The 22,540-nt window shown below is 39.7% G+C and overlaps 2 protein-coding genes across 2 annotated transcripts in view; one reads left to right on the top strand and one right to left on the bottom strand.

Annotated features, from left to right (window-relative positions):
• The window catches only part of LOC110828783 (anillin-like), a 120,072-nt gene that overhangs the window by 15,054 nt on the left and 82,478 nt on the right, over window positions 1-22,540 (top strand). The gene's annotated exons all lie outside the window — the stretch shown is intronic.
• LOC110828780 (uncharacterized) overlaps window positions 1-22,540 on the bottom strand; it is a 66,715-nt gene that overhangs the window by 11,588 nt on the left and 32,587 nt on the right. The window contains exons 2-5 of the mRNA XM_022061792.2: window positions 18,244-18,367; window positions 17,252-17,337; window positions 10,538-10,633; window positions 2,788-2,850 (exon numbers count right to left, since the gene is read on the bottom strand). Of these exons, the coding sequence (XP_021917484.2) occupies window positions 2,788-2,850; window positions 10,538-10,633; window positions 17,252-17,337; window positions 18,244-18,367 (369 nt within the window). The remainder of the gene's footprint in view (window positions 1-2,787; window positions 2,851-10,537; window positions 10,634-17,251; window positions 17,338-18,243; window positions 18,368-22,540) is intronic.

Below are 22,540 nucleotides of genomic sequence, written 5' to 3'. Positions count from 1 at the left end.
AAGATCCATTTAAAACCATACGTAATTAAAGAACGGAACTGTACTAAAACTATTCAAGAAGCAAAGAAGTGATGGTAAATATTGATATTGTCAAAGGAAATGTAACTCTCGAAAGTTTCTCTCGGGGCATGGGACCGGTCATAGGATTGATGCATGCAGTCAGATCAACGGAAGACGCTTACTTTAATGTTTTCTCAATTGAATAAAAATTTTCTTGGATATTATCCATCGTCTAGTAAAATATAAAACGTAAAACGACGTTTCGGAGATGGGACTCTATCTCCGTCTTCTGGTTCCTACACAGTTGGGCCCACTAGGTAGAGCTAATCCCTATCTCCGGAGATAGAGTCCCATCTCCGAAACGTCGTTTTACGTTTTATATTTACTAGACGATGGATAATATCCAAGAAAATTTTTATTCAATTGACTCTTCACCATCGTCAAAAAGTTTTAGATTTGTTAATGTTTTCTGTTCAGCGAGAAATAAAATACAATCTTTATAATTCGGTACGGTATTAAATGTATCACGCTATTATTTGCATTAATAATACGCAAATTCGTGGTTGGTTTATTTCTCAAGTCCTTATAAATGTCTTTATAAAGTACCGCATTAACTTGTAAGAACATCCGAGTGGTCCACAAATTGGAAGGCCATGCAGGTTTTTTTTGAAACGTTGCAAATTTTATGAGTTCGGCGGGGCATGAAGCAGTGACCACTGGGAACTGGCACACACGGCCACACCTATGCATCGCGTTATTAAGGGAGGTTTCAAGTGAGATTAAAAATCGCTAAATGAATTACATCCTGCCATTTGTAATTGTGATTCAGATATTCGCAGCAAATAACGCCCCTAAAACAAAAGATTTTATTTAAAGGGTTTTTTTGGGGGGTTCCCCCAAAATTGTTATAGTCGCAATGATACCATTACAGTTGTTTTAACACAAGTATTATTCAAGAGTATTGCATTAAGATTTCTTAATTTGAATGCCGAAAGTTCATTAATGAGAAATTTGCGAAAAAGTTTTAATTCCGATCATGTTATGTAGTCTGGAAATGAACAGCGAAAAATTACGTATTCTGCTACTTTCTGAGTTCCGTTGTTACGAGATGTTTGGTGTCTCTTAACCTTGATATTCACGTATTATAGACGCCAGTTGTTGCAGAACTGGCCGCTCAGTCAAATTTCTTTCCTTTTATATTAAATTTCTATCTCATCGAAATTGTTTCACGTATTGGGTCTGTACAGTAATTATATCTACGTTGCATATCACTCCATATAATTTTAGAGTGGGGATGTGCGTTGACAGCACTGCCGTATGTTAGTAATTCTGTTTGTTCTGTTTGGCTACTATATACTGAGAGTAAATCTTGGTCATTACATCGTATGTAATTCCTCTGTTGACTGATTACCTCAACTAATGCTACGTGCTTGGCACACGACATTCAGTTGCAATGTATCCGTCGACTGATGAGCAAATGGTAACAAAACGAGGGAAATTCATTGTTTACTTTAATAATTTACCTTTTTAAATAGCAGAAGCAAGAACAAAGTATTTTTAACTGTAATTTAACAAGTGGTTTTCCTCAGTTCCTCTACACGAATGCTGGGATAGTACCTTGAAAGAGGTGATAACATTTTTGTAATAAATCAAATTCTACTCTGATTTATCTCAGTGGTTGAAACTGCTTCGTTAAGTGACCTCTGAATCGATTAACTCCCTTTTCGATTTCGAAAAATTCAACAGAATTTTTCTATTATTCTCCCTGCAAATGAAGTTTCTCAAGTTACCAGGGGGGGGGGGGGACTCAGAAGGTCTCGGGTCTCAGAGTTTTATCATCTGTTGTCCCACATTTCAATTACAGTACTTCCTTTCTGTATTCATTTAATTAAGTCAGGAGCTTGTTTTGCTGAAGGTACTGGTGGGGGTTTCCCGTTCCACCTCGTGTGCTCAGAAAATTTGTAGAAGGAAAGAGAAACAACATGACCCAATTACGGCTGACAGCAAATTGCAATGCCTTGCAGGGAACGAATTGGGTGTGAATATTACTAAAGGTCATTGGTTTCCACGGAGGATACGGCTTAATCAGGCAAGGCATTTCTTGAGCGTAATTTCGTGATCACTACAGAAAAGGTCAGTGACGTCTGACACACAGTATCACCAGTGGCACGTATCTATTTCCCTTTTAATATTTCCCTGTCCGGTCCTTTTCGACCTACTAGAGAATCGTAAACTGTACTCAGAAGCTCCAGTTTACACACTTTTAAGCTAAGATTTATCAAGAACTTTAGAGTTGTGGGGACTTTGGTTTATCAGGGCGTGTGAATTGGAACTATTTTGGTGCACGGACAGGGGATTATTTCTTGATTTCAGTTATGATCGTTGTTTATTCTCTTACTCCTTTCTGTGTTGATGTTTCTTCTTTGGATGCAGACTTGTAGGTAGAGCCAACATTCCGGAAAAATGCTGTCAAGTGTAAACATCAATATGTGAGTCACCAGTTGATGGATTTTTCTAAAAAAAACAACACGAGTATCATGACGTTGAAGACTTTGTCGTATGGGACACGGTGACAGTGCACTCGTGAACTTCGAACAAGCTCTTTAAGATGGAGTACAGAGTGTTCAATTTAAAACCCTACAACTAAAACAATAGTTTTGAAATATATCTGGCAACCACCCGTCCAGGAACAAACGCAAAAGAGAGCACAAGGGGTCAGAGAATATTCTTAACAGCGTACGTTGGATGATAATGATGACGACGATAATTATATAAAGAAATACTTACATTGAGGCACAGAAGGAAAAAATCCAGCGTGAATACAATGGCTGTCAGAGGGTTGAATTTTGTCTGTAACAAATGAAAGAAAGTAAACACTGTTAGAAAAGTAGATAGATAATTTGTGTTCTCATTGAAAGACGAGAAGCTGCAATTGTATTGGGGCTTCCGTGTAATATTTAATTTAAAGCTTTTTATAAGACGTTTCTGTGAGCTGCACAATAGTTGCCGTGGCAACGGAGAACAAGTGCCCACACTTCAGAACAAAAGCTTTGTCATCGATGTCGACCTTGTTTTTTTCTGGGTTATGACGCGATGTGGATTTGTAGGCACATGACAAAAATTCGGATAAACATACTGCCTCCATCTCCGGGGCTAAAATTGGGCTGGGTCACAGGTTTATGTTGTAGATTTGCCTTGCCGTTTGGCTCGATGTTGTGTGGCGTCGGATCTCTGCGTCCTTTGTCCAGTCTGTTGCTAAATACGCATTGTGCTATCTGTGTTTCCTTTGTAAGGGTTTGTGCTGCAATTCCCAATGTTGTGGCCAACATTGTGGTAGGATTGAACTGAATTTCTAGATAACGTAACACAAGGCGAATGGAAGGGGAGTTTGAAGGGATGATTTTTCGTTGGTTGTTTTCCTAGCCCGAGACTAGTCAGTCGCCGAAACGTCAGATACAGTTAAGCAAGAGAATCAGCTCAAGGCGGATGATAAGTGTCCTTTTTTAAGAGTTCTGCCGGTTACGTATAGGAATTTCTAAGATATTTTATTCATTTTTACTTTGATTTGCGACTTCATATGTTAACACACAACACCCAGCGTTACTGCATGTCGGTCGACTTTTCCTTTTGTTTGTGTGAGGGAAATGCCACCGAGGTAATTATTTCCATTCCTAAGACTGTCTCTAGTTACAGATCCGGAGATGCTAGTGCAGATGACATCATGACGTAACAGTTTTTATTTTTAAGGATTCCGACTGTTATGAATAGCGCCGAATGCTTAGATATTTAAGTGTAATTCAAATTTGTCTTATTTTGTAGTTTCATGTGTGGGTAGTCGCTAGTTCAGTTGTATCTGCTTTAATCCATTTATCGACCAAACAGTGTCGCACACTCCCATTCTCTCGACATACTTATTTCCACTTTCGGAATCGTGATTTGCACAAAATTGCATGTCGGATAGAAAACTTGATAAAAAAACGTCTAAGGATACATCCCTTGCATTGCTGTTGTTTGCTATAGGGTTAGACTGTGTGTCTGTGGAAGTGGTCCTCTAACGCAGTGGTATTCAACCTTTTTTGTTCGCGTACCCCCAGATATAATTTCTCTTCAACTTTGTACCCCCAAAGTTGTTGGTGTATAATTCAAGTTATACATAGTATATAATCTACATCTAAAATAAATTAAATAAATTACATTACTGATTATTCAGTGTTTATCATATATTTTTTTTAAATTTTACGTACCCCTTAAAATGTCTTCGCGTACCCCAGGTTGAATACCACTGCTCTAACGGACCCTTTGTCCACCCCCTAGATCAGTGTTTCTCAACCTATGGTACGCGTATCACTGGTGGTACGCAAAATAAGTAATAAAATCAAAAGATAATATTAACGTAAATAAGTTTACCCTGAACGCATTTGGTTAGTGGTAAATTTAATGTGTTAAATTAGAATTAGTGGTACACCAGTGAAAAAGGGTGAGAACCTCAGATCTAGATGGTTGAGTGAATATTGAGCAACAGTGGAAAGATACTGACAGGGCAAAACCTGTCCCAATGTCACATTTATCATAAAAAAAAATGTCGTATGCAGAGAGCTGGGTGCGAACCTGGATGTCGGTCTGCTATTATAACGCCGTGCGCGTTGTTGCTATCATTTCCTCTCTCTCTCTCTTAAGCCCAGTTTTGTTCCGCGTCACTCGTTTTATATCCCCCGATCCTTAAAAGCTTCTCTTTATTTATTTCTTGTTTGGTAAACCAGCTCATCAACACAAAGCTAGTGTTCGTTCAGGTCGCGCCAGTTCTGTTTCGCCATTACCCTGATGAAACTATCCCCATTCATTCTTAATCCGACTTCAAAGCGGATATAAACAAAATAGTGCCGAGAAAGTGATTCTTTCGCAAAAATGTGCTTTTATGGGAAAACTGTTGACATATGTTTTTCAAGCTGTATAGTTGCAGCAGTCATATATTTTTCGCGTGTGTTACAAATCGTTGATACGAGAAATGTACATTAAAACGTGGAACTATATCATGTCTCGCGTAGGTGTACTTAGGCCAGGAACCAATAGCATTCTTTATTAAGCACGTGATCTAGCGGTTAGAACGCTGGCCTTGTAATCCTGGGGTCTCGGGTTCGATTCCCGGCGGTGCCCGAATTTATAACTTGTGTTGGGCAAGGCCGTGGTCTAGGCATCACGGAGTTTTCCTCCGGGGGCTTCCCCGGTTTCTCCGTGGCATCCCAACAATTACTCCATTCACACACAGAAGAAGGCAATGGCAAACGACTTCTGGATCATCTGCCAAGAACGTATATGAACAGGTCCCAGTCCGAGAAGAGAAAAGGATGGAAGGATCCTGTTCATATGGACCTGTCGTCAGACAGAACACTAAATAATAATAATAATGAATGGATATGAAGTAACCTAATACTGACAATGAAAAGCTGCCATGTTCGTTTTTAAATATGAATGTATTCCCGTTTCTTTACTGCATTGAGGGAGTCGTTACGTAATAAATTACATTTGGTGCTGTAATATCGGGAGCTTTAGTGGACATGGCGCACGGATATGCACAAACGTGTCAGTTATACTTAGAATTACGTATGCAGAGTTGATTTGGAGCGTAGCAGACACAACGGAGGGTCTGAATTAATACTTCTCAGTACATTGCACTGTGTCATTATCTGTACATTATAGTATCAGATTTCAAAGCATGACAACCTACCGCATTCAATCTTGTTTGTAACCACGATTATTTGAATTTATTTCGCACAATACAAAACCTCTCCTTTGTGATCGCTCTACTGAGCTCATCTCGATCACAGAGGTTAATCTACTTGAGTAGTGAAGACGGGGTGGGGGAGATCAAGTTTCATGATGGCTTGTCATTTGCTATCGTCTCATGCCAGGAGTAGAATTGTTTCATCGATTCATTGTGCACTGAAGATGGTTCCTGCTTTGAAGCAGTTTAATTACTCTTACGTGCATTCAAGTGTTTTTGCGAGTGTAAAATATTGAAACTTAATCTTTTGAAGCCCGAACCTCACCTAAATTTTCTTTCTATCTCTTTTATATTCTTTTTACCCGTAGGTGTCGAGGCTTTATTTATTTTATTGATCTATTTGGACAATGGTAGGACTCCTTGGATGAGTGATCAGCCCGACGCAAGGCATCTACCTATACACACACAGAAAGACGCGGACAAACATCCATGCCTTGAGTGGGACTCGAACCCACGGTCCTAGCGGCCAGACGAACGAGGTCCATGTCTCAGACCGCGTGGCCACTGCGGCCAGCCCTCACGTAAATAAGATTTAAAATTGATTTACGTAGTTCAACTGGTTAATGCTGTTTAGGAAAGAAATTGCTATTTATTCTAAAAATACTATTCTGTGACAAGCTGTGTTGCTTTTCAGTATGTGTCAATTTCTTACACTGGAAACATAAGAATTACGAAGGTATATGGAAAATGTTTATCTGGAGTTTTTATTTGTTTGTATACTGAAAGGACTGAAACTTTATTATGGTGGAAAAAAGGAAAAGATCCCGTGAGGAAGAGGTTTATGAAGGAGGGGATCAGAGATTATCTTTCTTCGAAGAAGATAGTTTAAATAGAAGAAAAACAACTATGACAATTTTACGTCTTCTTGTAACGTGTCCCTTTTTCATTAAATATCTGTGACATTAATGCCAGGAGGACTCTTCTTTAAACAGCCAATCGGATTACTGGACTGTTGTCTGTGTTTTTTGAAGATAACGTCGGTCCTATCTGCTCTTTTTACGTGTCTCTAAAAGTATAGCTCTGTCGTGTTGGTCTATAACACAGAATGAATGCAGTAGCATCGTACTTTTATGATCAGACCCGGATCGGACACATTTATTCCAATATCACCATAAAAACAAATGCGAGTTATCTGCATATTTAAAAAAAAAAAAACCGATCGCTTCAACAACTAGTCACGGACTGAAATGGCGTTCCAAAATATTGGTATGGTATAAAATACCGGAATAGAATTTCCCTTTGTTTTAACGTGAGTAATTATGAATTAAATTAAATTAAATTCAATCCGTGGCGTAACAGCTCCAGAGAGCCAAAGCCGACTAGCTTGACTGCTGGATGTGCAAATTAAATAACGTAGGTCTGTACTACATGGGATTAGCGTGAATCACATAAGAAACAATATCGAGACTTTGCAATGTATTGTGTTTGTGATATATACGAGGCGCGTCCCAAAAGTAAGTTTCCCACTCGTCCCACAGCTAGCAAACCTTATATTGAGCGAAGCGACTGTGCATACGTGATAGAGCAATGACGTAGCATGGCGCATGCACTAACGGTACTTCCCGCGTTCTCACAGTAGCATCGTTGCAGCTGTTGAAGATGGAGGTTCTTATTCCAGCTCCCGCCGACTGTGAAGTGCGGTCAGTGATGAACGCTAGGCCGCACACGGCTCGACGGACAGCAAGTCTCAAGCAGGAGTTCAGCTGGGAGGTGTTTAATCATTCACCCTACAGCCCGGACCTCGCTCCCAGTGATTTCCATCTTTTCCTACACCTCAAGAGATTCCTGTCCGGTCAGCGTCAGCGTTTTGAGAATGACAGAGAGGCGGAGATGGTTGTCACACAGTGGTTCCAATCCCAGGCGGCAGACTTCTACGACACAGGTATTCAAAAGTTGGTCCCACGGTATGACAAATGTCTCAATTCCGGTGGCGAATATGTTGAAAAATAGCTGGACACTTGCTGTATCTGTTGCAATAAATATTTCCATGAAATTGTGTTTTGTTTCTGTAAACGGCCCCAGGGAAACGTACTTTTGGGACGCGCCTCGTATAATCATTTTTGGTCCCAAATAACCAGCCATGATAAATTTAAAATCATGCTGCTTGAAGTGGTAAGAATATTAAATTTACAAAGCTAGGTATCTCAACAAATCAGCGCTTTTTTTTTTGAAAAGCTGAATGGTTGCTTAGCTAGTAAACAAATACCATACCTTACGTGGAGCTAAAGGTCCATTGCCGCGGCCAACACTTGAACACAGCCATTTTAATGAAATAACAAGTGGTTAACGCTCTTTAAGGAAATAATCGTCGGTTACAGTGATGGCTATAAAGTAAAAGCTGTCTCACTATACGCCGTGTAGGCGCTTTGGGGAAGAGGAGGTATAGCTCCTACCCAGTCTTAACCTTGGCACTAAATATGGATGAGTGGTCAGCGTCATGAACCAACAACACTTAACCCCGGGAAATGACCCCGGTATCGTTGAACAGGCGTCTAGGTGGGACTCAGAGCCGGTCTGGACGTAGAGGCTAGAGGAAAAATCCTCTGCTCCCGTCGGGGATCGAACCCCGGTTGTCCTGTCCGTCGTCAGTCACTGACTGGATGATGGCAATGGAATGTTGTTGGGCGATTAGTCGAAACGATGGATTACAGCAGCAATCTCACGCGGCTGATCGCCCGATAAGGCTTCATTGCAAAATGGATTATACGAAAACAGTGGTTTGGATTGGATTCATTTGGCCGAGGATAGGGACCGATGGCGGGCTGTTGCGAACCTTCGCGATCTGCAAAGAGCAGGGTGTTGACAGAGGGACTACTGCCTTCTCTAAGAGGACTCTGTTCCATGGAGCCAATTAGTTAAGAGACTCGTCCGTTAAGGCGCTTTGAATTTCAAAGTGATTTTTATTGAACTCTTGAATGAACATTTCCGTGACAAGTTAATGATACAAAATGAAGTTAATGACTTCATGTATTCTGAGAAGCTTGTAAGTCTATAGCCTAATTGGGAAGGAAATGCATCTCATTTCGCTTTGTATATATTTTCAGCCCGTTGTGACTTGCAATCAAATGATTTTTCGAAACAAAAAAATGGAACGTATTGTTACCAACTTAATAATTACAAACAAAATAAAAATATTTCGCTCAAACATATGTTTACGTGGTTTTATACCACTCCGAATATCGCAGTGGCATAACAGAAATTGTGAAACCAAAAAGGAATTGTGAATCTGATGATTTTTGAATAAGTACCGGGAACAACAGTGAACTGACTGCATCCGTAATTTAATGTTCTCTCAGTTTTTGTTTGTCACGAATAAAATTATGTTATTGTTCCCAGTATTTCAGCTGTAACACACTTTCGGGTGGTTTGTGAGCTGTAATCGCGAATAAGCTACCACCACTGCGGTGCATTTAACCTTTAGACCTATTAATTAACGTCACCTCTTGTACGCAGTGTAATTTAAAGGTCTGACACAAATGTGAGGGTGAATTATACACACGAAAACAATTAAAACGTTCGTGTGAACAACAGTCCGGAAAAGCGTCCTTTCCAAGTCGCAGTCCCCGTTTCATTTCCGAAATTCCAAACGCGCCGTCATACATTTGCTGCTATTTATCAGCGCTCGGAAGAACGGGCATGGTGCAAACACTACACGGCACAGTCAGATAAAATTTTAAATGATAAACTTCAGGTATAAACAATTACCATCACTACCAGTGGCATTTGTAACTTTTATTTACATAGAATTCTGCTCCTATGTCCTCCGGATGCCATTTTGTTTAGCGTTTTAATGATACCCAATAACTTTTATGTTATAATAATTCTTATGAAACTTGTCCAGATGATTTCTAGAATTTTTGATTCATGTATAGTTTATCCACAGAGTAGCTAATATAAGATTCTAGAAAATGTTCTTGTTTGAGGTTTAAACGTAAGGTATTAAACGTTCCTTTATCAGAACTGATTACATTAGTGGTAAAGCCTTATCTGTGAGAACAGTAATTACAACATGTTTATGAGGTTGGCATTTGGTAAGATGCGATTTGGTACGCAAGCTCATCTTCCTTAAATTTCAATTAAAATGTACCGTATGTGCAGAAATGTGCTCCCCGTTGCAGGCTGTATGCGCGGTGTTTGAAACTAGACGCAAAATATCTGCGAGCATGGGCTACGTCACGGTAAGAGTAAGGGGAGAGAAAGACGCCTTATGCCACATTATTTTACCCTCGCCGTACCTCGGCTGCGTGACTGTCAACGTTAATATTTGCAAGAGTCAACGAAGCTTGGAGATATTCTCGCGGGAAATATACATCAGTTCCAGGTTATAAATACTGCCTAATACGGCACGTGCAGGATTTTGAGAAATATACTGTGCACATAATGACGTCACAGCTTTATCTGCCTCCAGTCTCCAGCGCAGTTGCGGTACGTGGTTTTTGACTTACAAATCCCATGCCTCGGGTTGGCAGTAAACGGTTCGTTCCGTTTACATGTGGCGTCTCTGTAGATACTGTACGCTGTGTGCAGTGTGTTAATCTGACGTACGTGAACCACATGCCAAGGCAGGAATCAGCAACCTGCGACCAGCGGGCCGCATGTGTCTCTTGGAAACTCTTGATACTTTGGGCCCGTAAAATAATTGTATAATTAGCCTCTGCGAAAGGGTAACAATTCTGTGACCGCATTATTTGTCGTAATAATGTTTAAGATATTCTGTCAGAATGACGTTATGATATTAAAAAGGAAACAGCTTACCGAGTGTAGCACGAAGATGTAGACGCTGTGTGTCAAATCCAGACACAGGGTAAGGAGCACCGTCAGGATCCACGGCACCAGGAAGACTCGTTGGTCCTGTGGACAAAAGTGAACAGAGTGATTCTTGAGTAGCTAATAGTCGCTCAGAAAATCAGAAAGTTACCCGCCTTTCATGGGACGTCCATTACCGTGTTCGGAAGATCTAGCTACTAGTCCCTAGTCAGAGTGAGCGGAATCCATTGCACACATTCTCAGCCTATTTGTTTTATCCATTTTAATATTATCCTCACATTTACGCCTAGATTCACAGATGATGTATCTCCTTCAAACTAACTATGTGGATAAGAGCCTTTCTGGAGAAGCTGATAATCGTCAAACTGGTAAAGAAATTGCCTTTTATGGAACTCCGAAGATGTATCGCTGTGTTTAAAAGAAACCGCCACTGGGCGCTATCCAAGCCAGATGAATCCAGTGCACGTCACACTGTTCCTTTAAGATCTCTTTTAATATTATCTTCATGGTTATGACCAGGACAGAATTTGTGCATGCATTTCATGTCTATCTATGCGTGACTTGTGCCCTGCATATTATTTTATGCGTGATATGAAATGTTCAGTTTTCATCAGAATGCTGACATGCAACAACAGAATAAAGAAGGACGCAGACATTTACCTTTGGGCTAGGTTACCGTCGGTCTCCGTTCGTGATAGGTCTGGCAAACGATCCGGTGGAGGGCGCTGTACTCGATTGCAAAGTATCTAGTTAGCTGTACGGGTCATTATTATTCCTGTTGTGCCCTCGACTTATTAGGTCGAAGCCTCCCCCAGAGTTTGTATCTGATTGGTTTGTAACGAGGTACAAGTGGGAGTCAGGTTTGTTCAAGCGGGTTAGAGTTTTGTATATACAGGATGAGTCAGAAATATGTTTACAAACTTCGTGTGCGTGTTCCAGGTTCAAAAATAATAAAAAAAAATGTTCCTATGAACATGGAGTCGTAAATGTTTCGTTTTCGAAATAATAGCCAAAAAAATAAGTTTCAGTGATTTGACTTTATATCAAAGTGAATCCAGCTTTGGATGGGAACGTCTGTAGAATGCATGCCAGATGATTTTATGAAACTCTGGTGTGTACGAACTAATTTGTTAGTCTTGTATACGTCGTGATCGTGCATGTGTGGAGAATAAAGGAACAACCTTCGAGCATCTGTTATAAAGAAACATCCTTGTCCTTATATTTGATAATGAAGGCATAAATTGAAAATTATTTTTGGCTATTATTTCGAAAATGAAACATTTGCGACTCCATGTTCATAGGAACATTTTTTCTTATTTTTAATCCTGGAACACGCCCACGAAGTTTGTAAACATACTTCTGACTCACTCTGTATAGTAATGATTCCCTGCATGTTCTGAACAAATATATCGCTCAATCTGCACATTTTTTTTTAATTTTGTCTAATCTGGTATATCCCTTGAGCGTGATACAAATTTCACTTCCCTTTTTTAATTTCATTAAAATTTGTATCTTAAGTACGTCATGTTTGTGTTGAATCAAATACATATAGACTGTGAAAATAAATATATGTATTTCATTAAAATTGTTATTCTTCGTAACGTAAGCTTTACTAGCATACAAGATTATATTAGAAGATGGCTGTCTTCTGGGCTGTTGCGCCGTGTAGTCTGGCAGAAGTTTACCGACGTTTCAGAGGTATTTGCTGCCTCCATTGCCCTGATGGTGGAGTCAGTAAGGAGCTCTGAAACGTCGGTAAACTTTTACCAGATTACACGACGCAACAACCCAGAAGACAGCCATCTTCAGACACACCGCCGTGAAAACCTCAAATCCTACAAGAGTATATTAAGTATCAGCATTTCAGGTAATTTTATCATAGCCATTTTTCATATTTATTCAAAATAAAATATATACAGCGAATAATAATTTGAACATCGGCTTCTGCGTATAGCAAATGTCGTTTCTGGAGCCTTTGATCGAACTGTAGCGAGGTAGAACTCAAAAGTAATGAAGTCATGTAGCCGAGTTTAATCGTGAATGACAAGGGAAGGAAAATCTTGAGGTTTATATAAGTATTGGTTCATTTTCGTTTTGTCTTCTAAGTGCTTCTTAGAGGCAGCCTGAAATTTAGTGAAACAACGTAGACACTGAAACTCTTGATTTTTAAATCGACCCCGAAAGTATTTGGGAGGGACAAAGGATTACAAAAAGTTGGACAAGCATGTTAAGAGCTATGAAAGTAGATGTTTGGGACACGCGAGGAGAAGATAGAAAGGGAAATGAAAAAATAACGAACCAACAGTTGCATCGACGTGAACATCGAACGCGACTTCTGAAGAAAGGATGTGCCTCACTGGTTTTGATGCTGGGAAGAGAACTCAAGTCGAGACTAGTATTCCCAAAAGAATTTCTTCCCAAACACAAGGAGCAGAGTCTTCCTTTAGGAGCTAACAGGGTTCTCAGCTATTCAAGAAAATCCCCGTCCTTCATTACCGCATTCACAAAAGCCCCTCTCTTGAGCAAAATGAATCCAATTCAAAAGCCCAAATCCTGTTTCCTTAACATGCATATTTCTTTATCCTCCTGTCTACGCCTAGGTCTTCCGAGTGATCTTTTCCTTTTTAGGCTTTTCAACAAAAATTTTATATGTATTTCTTATGTTCCCTATACGCGCTACAGTCCCACCCAATTTTTGCTGTTCGATTCTATCACCTTAATAACTGGAATAGAGTACAAATTATGGATCTCGGTTTTTCGAAGTGTTGTTTCGAAATTGTTTCGGTGATATGTGCCGATTCAGATTGAATTAAAGGTCCTTTGAGGCAGTCTGCTGTTTTCGTCATCAGCTTATGCACGTCATCGAAATGTGGCTGGTTGTTCCTACACCCTCAGATTCCTAAATGTCGTGTGAACATTTTAAACCAGTATGTTTAATAATAAGACTGGGTTCAGCTGTGATAACGTTAAATAGAGAGAGTGAGTGCTGTGTCTTCTATTGATGAAGATCGTCACATGACCTAACCTAACCTTACCTTAAAGGATTACCACAGGAGCCATTGGCACAGGATTCTGGTAAACTTTGTTTTCTACGCTGATCTGTCGGAACGTAGACTTTTTAATGTCATAATTATGTGAGACAATCATGTTATTTCTTTTATTTAACTGCGCTGAATCAGATATTTACGTTGTCTACGTCGAATGGGAAATAGTGAGATGGTAAATTATTAAATTGCTGAGATACTTGGGAGAAGCGACCCACGGCGACCATCAGCATTTCTATGGGTTTATTTTCATACCGATACTCTGTTTCGCATTCTTATTAGCATATGTGGGTGTATTATAGAACGTGACATGGTCGTATATAAACGAAACTGAAGGAAACAGAAGAAAGTCTTTGTGGCTTATTTACCGAAAGCGAGCGAGGCTTGCAAGTTTATTTAGGAAATATAAAATAAAAGAGAAAGGGCTTATAAACTCATTTCGTGAGTAAGATGTGACGTACCGTCGACCTGCTGCGCGCCTCGCCATGTTTCAGGTTCAAGGACCATTGTTACTGCGAGGTAAACTCACTGGGACTCGCAGAACTCAAGTCGTCTTTCAATAACGTTTAAGTGATCCGTGGAAATTGAATTTCTGACCCTTCCGAAATGTGCACAGAAGAGAAAATAGCGGTCGTTGTATTGTAGTGTACCAATTCGTCCGTTCACAGTTTCGATTGTCTTTTAATATTTCATGTTTTGCACACGACACATTCTGCTCCCACGGAGTAACCCGGTCAGTTGGTACAGCTGTTAACTTGGCATACATATTGGTACGCAACGTGGACGAAATCAGATCACGAGACGTATTCATCCCAAACTGTGGAAAAACAGAATCTGCCCATTTCCCTGGGCTACGCATTACAATTGGTACAAGGATACGAGAGATCGGAAAGGTATTAAGGTACTCTCTGGAGCTCTGATCTGCTTAAGAGCACTTTTCAACGATGTTCTGGCTTCGCATTGTGGCAACACTGCGCTCCGAGGTAAATTATTCTTTTAGTACGGAAGATGGTACATAAGACGCATGCAATTTATTGAACAGTTGAGCGTCTGTTAGTCTCTTATGTAGGACTTCGCTCCGTGGAAAATTTGGTTTAACCTGAACAGAAAGACATCGCTTTTCTTATAGACGTTACTGAACTTGGTATCCGTATTGATGATGGCTCTCGAAAATATTGAAAATTATTGTTATCCAAATATGAGGATTTGTTGCATAGGGAAGTAATTGTTTTTATGTTCGCTTTGGAATTCTGATACGTATTTTCATACGCAAAAAAAAATATTTGCTGTACAGTTCAACTATGCTGGTAGTAATGGATGTTTTTCTGGCGAGCTGCAGTTGTTTAAAGTTTACAAAACATACGCTTTCATAATATATAAACATTGTGTTGTAAACACGAACAGAAGAATGCAATACTAATCTTGTGCGGCAGAGTCTTTGAGAAGCTAATAAGCACGTTCGGCTAATCGAGAAATTCTTTACCTTTTATAGAACCCAAAGGTTCGTTCCCGTGTCATCAAAATTTCGTATCATTACGGGTAAGTTTTATTATTTAGTGTTCTGTCTGATGACAGGTCCATATGAACAGGATCCTTCCATCCTTTTCTCGGACTGGGACCTGTTCATATACGTTCTTGGCAGATGATCCAGAAGTGGTTTTCCATTGCCTTCTTCTGTGTGTGAATGGAGTAGTTGTTGGGATGCCACGGAGGAAAACTCCGTGTTGCCTAGACCACGGCCTTGCCCAGCACAAGTTATAAATTCGGGCACCGCCGGGAATCGAACCCGAGACCCCAGTATTACAAGGCCAGCGTTCTAACCGTTGGACCACCTCATCTTATTATTATTTAGTGTTCTGTCTGACGACAGGTCCATATGAACAGGATCCTTCCATCCTTTTCTCGGACTGGGACCTGTTCATATACGTTCTTGGCAGATGATCCAGAAGTGGTTTGCCATTGCCTTCTTCTGTGTGTGAATGGAGTAATTGTTGGGATGCCACGGAGAAACCGGGGAAGCCCCCGGTACGGGTAGGTATCAGTATAAAATATTGAAGGTATAGACTGCCCGAAATAAAGCATTTAATTAACTTGGTGGAAAAGCGTCCTTTTGACAGATGTTTAGTCACTCAGAGTTTTAAGAAGTTTCCCGCCTCTTATGGAATCCTGATGGTCATTATCGTTGTTACCAGGTTCCGTGCTGAAGTTAACCATTTGACTCCAGTCCACTCTTTAATATTATATTTTGTTCAGACCCGTTTTATTCTTATCTATTCTCCTGATCAATTTTCCTCCTTATAGAATTTACAACCACGGAAACGCAGAGTTAAAATAATATTTTTACACTTCAACTTTCGAACGTTTATAGTTTGTAGTATATATATATATATATATATATATATATATATATCGATAAATATAATTTTAGATGTTAGATTCTCACGACAGTGATAACGTCCACGTTAAATCTCAGTTTGTAATCAGAATAAAATAAACACGAAGATGTTTCTTACAGTTCATAATAGACATAAGATGATGGAACCTTCCATCAATGTCGTCTTGTAGAATACTTTAAGACATAGATATTATGATACTGATATGTTGCCAATTATGCCGGGTCAGAGGTCATGGACAAAGACTTTTACATTGCACAGATATTTCTGTGATAGAATGAATCGACTAGGAAAACTGCCTTAGACTCAGCTCATCTCATTTGCTTATAACGGAACGCAAACATCGTCATATTACTGAGACTTTGAATTACTTCTTTGACGTTTTGAATGGCTGGATGATATTTACCAGTCTAACTATTTGAATTAATTAACTGGCACAGTTGTAGTTTTCTGTGAATAAGAACGTTGACGCCCATGCAGATTGCCGATCGACTGGGTGTTGGCTTGTCCAATGAACTGTCAGGTGAATTAATTAGTACTCGTGCGTTCGTCCAGGTCTGCTTGTTCTCTATCACGAGCCTACAGTCGATGCAAAAATTAGCAACAGCGGGTATCTGGATTTGTGCAGTGTTCGAACAGAGATAAAATTACTGAGAGCAGTTTCGAGTGTTCCAAATCGATATGAAACGAATATGCTTAGTCTCGATGAGCCTGTGAGCTGTAAAGCAATGGAACCAATAAAATCCTGTTCTGGTATGGTATAGAATCATGGGTGCTTACTACGTGGGCGTTCTGGGACACATCGTAGCCCTTTATAGCGATTTGATAGAAAAATCGTCTTGTATAACTGTGGATGCGTTAATTTTTTTTTCGGAACTGCGCACAAAGCTGCAAGTTACTACATGTTATATATGACAGTATATTATCATAATTTTTCAGGTTTGTTATTAAACTTCAGTGCAGTTTCTACCTCAGTACGTCAGTCTATAATAGGATGCATTCACTAATAAAGTTGAACGCAACTGTCACTTCCCGGCTCCCGGCAGCACTGCATGACTTACCACCAAGAGCTACAAGGATTTTTTTCCCCGATAAGACTCAAGTATCGCTCCATAGAAACAGTACCATCTAACCTAGCAGTTCCTGCCGGGAGCGGAGAAGTGACAATTGCGTTTAACCTTACCAGTGAACGCACTGTAGTAAGGAAAAATTTGACTGCAGATGTAAACCGTTTTTAAATGTATTTGATGTGGTCCGTCACTTACCCGATAGATGCCGTATATAAGCAGCAGAGAAGACAAAACACCACATCCCGAAGAGCAGAGCAACACGACGTTGAATATCATGGAGGCTGTAACACATGGACACAGTGATGGGGTATTAGTGACTCGGTTCTTACTTTTTAGTGTGAAATTTGTCTGGCTAACCCTGCGAAAGGCCAAACTATTATTTCTTTATTCGCGTCTTAATGCAAAATGTTATTTTAAATCCGAATTAGATTTTAACCTGACGGGTATATATTCCATTTTTTACAAATTCTAAATGTACTGTTCATTTCTGTTATTTAAAAGCTGTAAGTTACTCAGCGGTTGTGATACAGATCCTTTATTTATAAAAATACATTATGGAATAATATTTAAAATAATAATAATAATAATAATAATAGTTTCATGAAGTTCCCGGTACTTAACTAAGCACGTATGGAGTGGAGGCATAACTGGGGTAAGATCTTTTATGAAATTCTATAATGAACACTATCTAAGATTGCTGTCTTCTGGGCTGTGGAACCGCGTAGTCTAGTACAGTGGTATTCAACCTGGGGTACGCGAAGACATCTTAGGGGGTACGTGAATTTAAAAAAAATATTATTTTATGATAAACACTGAATAATCAGTAAAGTAATTTATTTAATTTATTTTAGATGTAGATTATATACTATGTATAACTTGAATTATACACCAACAACTTTGGGTGTACAAAATTGAAGAGAAATTATATCTGGGAGTACGCGAACAAAAAAGGTTGAATACCACTGGTCTAGTAGATGTTTACCGACGTTTCAGAGGAATTTTCTGCCTCCATCATTAGGGAAATGTGATGATAGAGGCAGAAAGCAGCTCTGAAACGTCGGCAAACGTCTACCAGACAACGCGGCGGAACAGCCCAGATGACGATAAACGTCGATGATCGGGTGAAAGCAGTATGGTAAAAGGTACCAACCGTTGGGCCACAGAGAAATGTTTGTCGTCGTACTTACTGGGTGAAATGACTTCCGGTTCCAGAAAGCTGTTACTTAGTGGCTGGGTCTGATTTCCGCTCCAGTACAGGTGCTCCGAGTAAACGAAGTGCGCCATTATTACCACAGTGACACTGAAGTAAGCCTGTAACACAGAGTGTCTCGTAATATTGCTATTAACAGTAATGTTCTATGAACTAACTGGTCAGCAGAGTCCTAATAGTACGCTTAGAAAACCAAGAAATGACCTACTTTTTATGGGACCCGAAAGTTCACGGTGTTCACAAGAGTCCATCGCCGGTCCCTATCTCGAGCCAGATAATACAAAGCGTGCTAATCAACCCTATTTCTGCATCATCCATTTTATTAGTGCACCACTGCCCTTGAAATCAAACAAAACCAAACTAGGATTAGATGAACGGGTCATGGGACACGCATTTGTAGAGGAGAAATACGTATAAAGTAAGCGTGCCGAAATATTAATTAGTAACCACGCGTGACAAAGCGTGACTAGGCGTGACCTACTCTAACATCGTGACGAGATGTGTCCTTATCTGTCGAAACGTGACGAAGATTTACAAAGCGTGACTGGGAGTGAAATTCCCTCCTTTTTTCATTGAATGGTCCCTACAAGGTCAGAGGCCATAATCGGTGGATCCAGCTCTACATGTTGTCTTGAGATGCTTGAAGGGATGAGAACACTCGGAGGATGTGGGAGTAGATGAAAGGCTATTCTTAGGACGAGTATTAAGAAAACAGGGTTGGAAGATGTGGACAGCGTCGATCAGCTTTTAAAGAAGTACGTTCCTCCTAGTAGTTAGTTATCGATCACAGTGTCGACTCAGCTGTGTACTGTACTAGGGAATGTTAAACCTTCAGTGAATGAAGCGGCTGGAATCTGCTCTAGCACCGGCAGTTGAGGTGACAGGATACATTACATTCGCCGTGAGCGATAGCATGGAACTCCCATTATATTTCATACCTGTCTTCTGTGTTGTAGCGCCGTGTATTCTGGTAGAAGTTGAGAGATACTTGCTGCCTCCATCGTCAGGGCGATCGCTCTGACAATAGAGGCATCATATACTTCTAAAACGTTGGTAAAATTCTACCAGAATGCACGGCGCTACAACACAGAAGACATCTATTTTCGGACTCGCCGCCTTGAAAACAACAAATCCTACTTCCGAAATCGAAAGAGTTGTTAATAGGCCACAGTTGTATTCTGGTGGTACCAGGTTTAAATCTTAGCCTGTAGACTGGATACTCTGAAAGAGATTTTAGTAATCTTCCTCAGTCCATCGAGGCCTGTGACGAGATATTACGAATTTCATTAGTACATTTTTATCATTCATAAATAATTTACAGATAAAATTAGTCGTTAAATAAGCGAAGAATCAGTAATGTAGAGACATCGCTCGTGTACCTCTCTGCGATTGAAGACAGGAGGAAATTTTTGTAATTTGATAACGGAGACTTCATCCCGCAATTTAGAAAAGTTACCTGCCCCCTTTTTTTTCCAATGGAATTCTTTATGAATCTCGAGAGTAAGTGAAACTCTGCATATATGAGAGACAACACAGAGAAAGTCATATTTCTGCGTCTCAGTCAGATCTGTCTCTGTATGCAGGTATACTTGTAACATTCTGGATGGTAAGTAATGCAATGAAGGTAGTCGTTCTTAATATGAGCAGCGTATGAATGTCTGTTCAATCTTTCGAAATTGGGTCGAAGTGTCTAAAACAAAGCGAATAGGCACATCTGATTTAGACACAAACGTAAATTCCTCTGTTGATTCTCGTTGTGTGTGGACGGAAGGGGGTGTAGAAAGTTAATGTGAAACCAAAATCAACCCAGAAATTCCATCTGATTAGGCCTGTTAGAATTATAGCTATTATATTTGTCATTTACGTTTTATGAAGCTTAAGTTTTAAAGTAGGTGATGATAATAGTAAGAATGAGTGTGAAATGCGGGATATAACTGAAAGCGTGGTGAAAATTTTGGCTCACAATGTACTACGGAATTCTATTATTAATTATGCCCTCGCTTTATTACCCTGAATACAGTTACATTATTATGGATGCAGTAGAATCTTGAGACTGTTGTGGTGATCAAAGCGAGGCCACATCCTTCATCTTTTATTTCGTAAAATATTAAGTACATTCTCTAATTAACACAAAGATTAAGAGGGGCTGGATAGCGTGTCAGCAGATAAAAAAAAGTAATTTTGCTGGCAAAGAAAGTGGTCTCTTGCTTTGTTTGTTGTGGAAAGATTAATTTCCGTGGCTTCTCCAGCTGATTCATTGTTTAAAATGACAACCGCTGGAAGTTGATGGCAATTGTCAAAGTTTGTCTTATCATATTACTCAATAATTTACTCTGATAAATTCATTAAATTATTTTTATTAAGATATTGTAGGTGTGTCATATTGTGGTTTTATTTAAAAATAGTATTAAAATATATTAAAATTGTCCGTCAATCACAATAAAGTAATATAAGATAATTAAATGGTTAAAATATTATCCTTTGTTCCGTATCGAGTACTCGATTTCCATATGTAATTTAATTACCTTTATTGTGATTGACGGACAATTTTAATATATTTTAATATTATTTTTATTAAGTAAAACTTCTACTCTGAGACAGCCAAGTGCCACGCCACGAGTATCGCTTGAAGTCACCGGGGATTGAATGTTGGTCTCCGCAATGCCAACTTAATTTTGGGGGGGTTAAATATTTAACTTAGGTGGTAACTATTTTTTGAGAAGTATTGGCGTGTCTTTTTTGGAACGGGACTTAGTTTAAACCAGGGATTTATCAACCCGCGGGGCAGCATGTGGCTCGCGCGCACATTTGTAATAATTTGCCACACTTAATGGTGTAAAATAATTAACTGATATCAGTAAACGCGCTTTGTAGATGATGGTGACTGCCTATACTAGCAACTGTTCACTTTAATTAGTGACGTCAAATCAAGAACTTACTGATGAACTACCAAAAACTTAAATTAGACCTGATATTTTGAGGTCATTGAAGTAAACGCAATGCCAAATATATCACTGATGACTGGTTTGTTTAATAACATTTTTGAGCAGGCCGTGTGTTTGAATCTATTTACATACGTACACAGAATTTTTAATAAACTGCCATGAAGTTGCAGTGAACTGTCGTCATTTATAACATTGCGATTCACGTGTGAAAAGGTTGGTAGCGCTTAACTCAACGCAATCTCTAAATCTTATAGACTGTTAGGGGCGAGATTGTAAGTTAAATTTCAGCTAGCGTTGCGCATGAAATGTTCATGGTTGCTCAAAGCGAATCCATGGTTACTTGAAATAGCCTCATGTGCGTATTATTGTAGCGATGTAAGGCTGTGAGCCCCGTGAATACATTTTCTGCCCCCGACGACGCTGCTACCGGTATCACAAAGGCTTAAAATGGGGTTTCGAATGGACGCTGCCTTCCTTTCCCGTATGTGATTGTGAAATTTTGCTGTCGGCCACGTAGGGTCAAAGGATTCCTCATTTATACAGAATCATATGGTGTATCAGGATGGCTTCTGAACAGTATAACAAACACACTGTACTGTTATTTCGAAACAAAAGTAAGACATTTTTAATATAGTTGTCTTCTGGTCCTTATGATGGAGGCAGCATGGACCTCTGAAAGGTCAAAAGACTTCTACCAGACTATACGGCGCAACATCCCAGACGACAGCCATCTTCAAATTCACCGCCGTGAAAATTTCAAATTCTACATAAGACGTTTTTGGATTTAAGTTGAAGTAGACTGATAACAATAAACGACTTCAAGATGAGGGGTCCTTTCCCATATGGTCTTCTTATTTATAAGTTCTGTGGACTAGGAGACTCATTACAGTGTTCACAAGGCCCGTCACTGAACCTTATGCTCAAACAGCATCAACAATTTGAAATAGATGCTGAAACTCTTTGTCTAAATGGTAACTTGGCTTCGAATTTCACTCGTAGGGTGTTACAGATATACCTGTCGGAGTTGTGAACACGGAGCTTGGGTGTTTGTGAAGTTTACCGCCAACCACAGCAATCAAGGAATTAAAAGGTTTCGTATGTCACTGCACGTGGGCAGATATGCGAGTTGTCTTTCATCACAACCTGGCCTTGTCTCCCGCGCCTCTCAGGGTGTAATTACACACCAGTACAAGTCCCTTCCACCTCAAAGAACTGAAAATGTCCGTTTCGGTGAAAGCCAGAACGACACGTCACTGTCTGAAATCAAATTAACTTTGGGACACTGAATCTAGTGGCTTCCTTTAACCTAGTTAGACAGTGGCAGAAGCA

The sequence above is a fragment of the Zootermopsis nevadensis genome, unplaced genomic scaffold (assembly GCF_977971745.1).
Source record: "Zootermopsis nevadensis isolate Lab colony 2312 unplaced genomic scaffold, Znev_1.0 Znev_ptg000004l, whole genome shotgun sequence".
In the NCBI taxonomy this organism is placed as follows: Eukaryota; Metazoa; Arthropoda; class Insecta; order Blattodea; family Termopsidae; genus Zootermopsis; species Zootermopsis nevadensis.
This window is presented reverse-complemented; position numbering and strand designations above follow the sequence as displayed.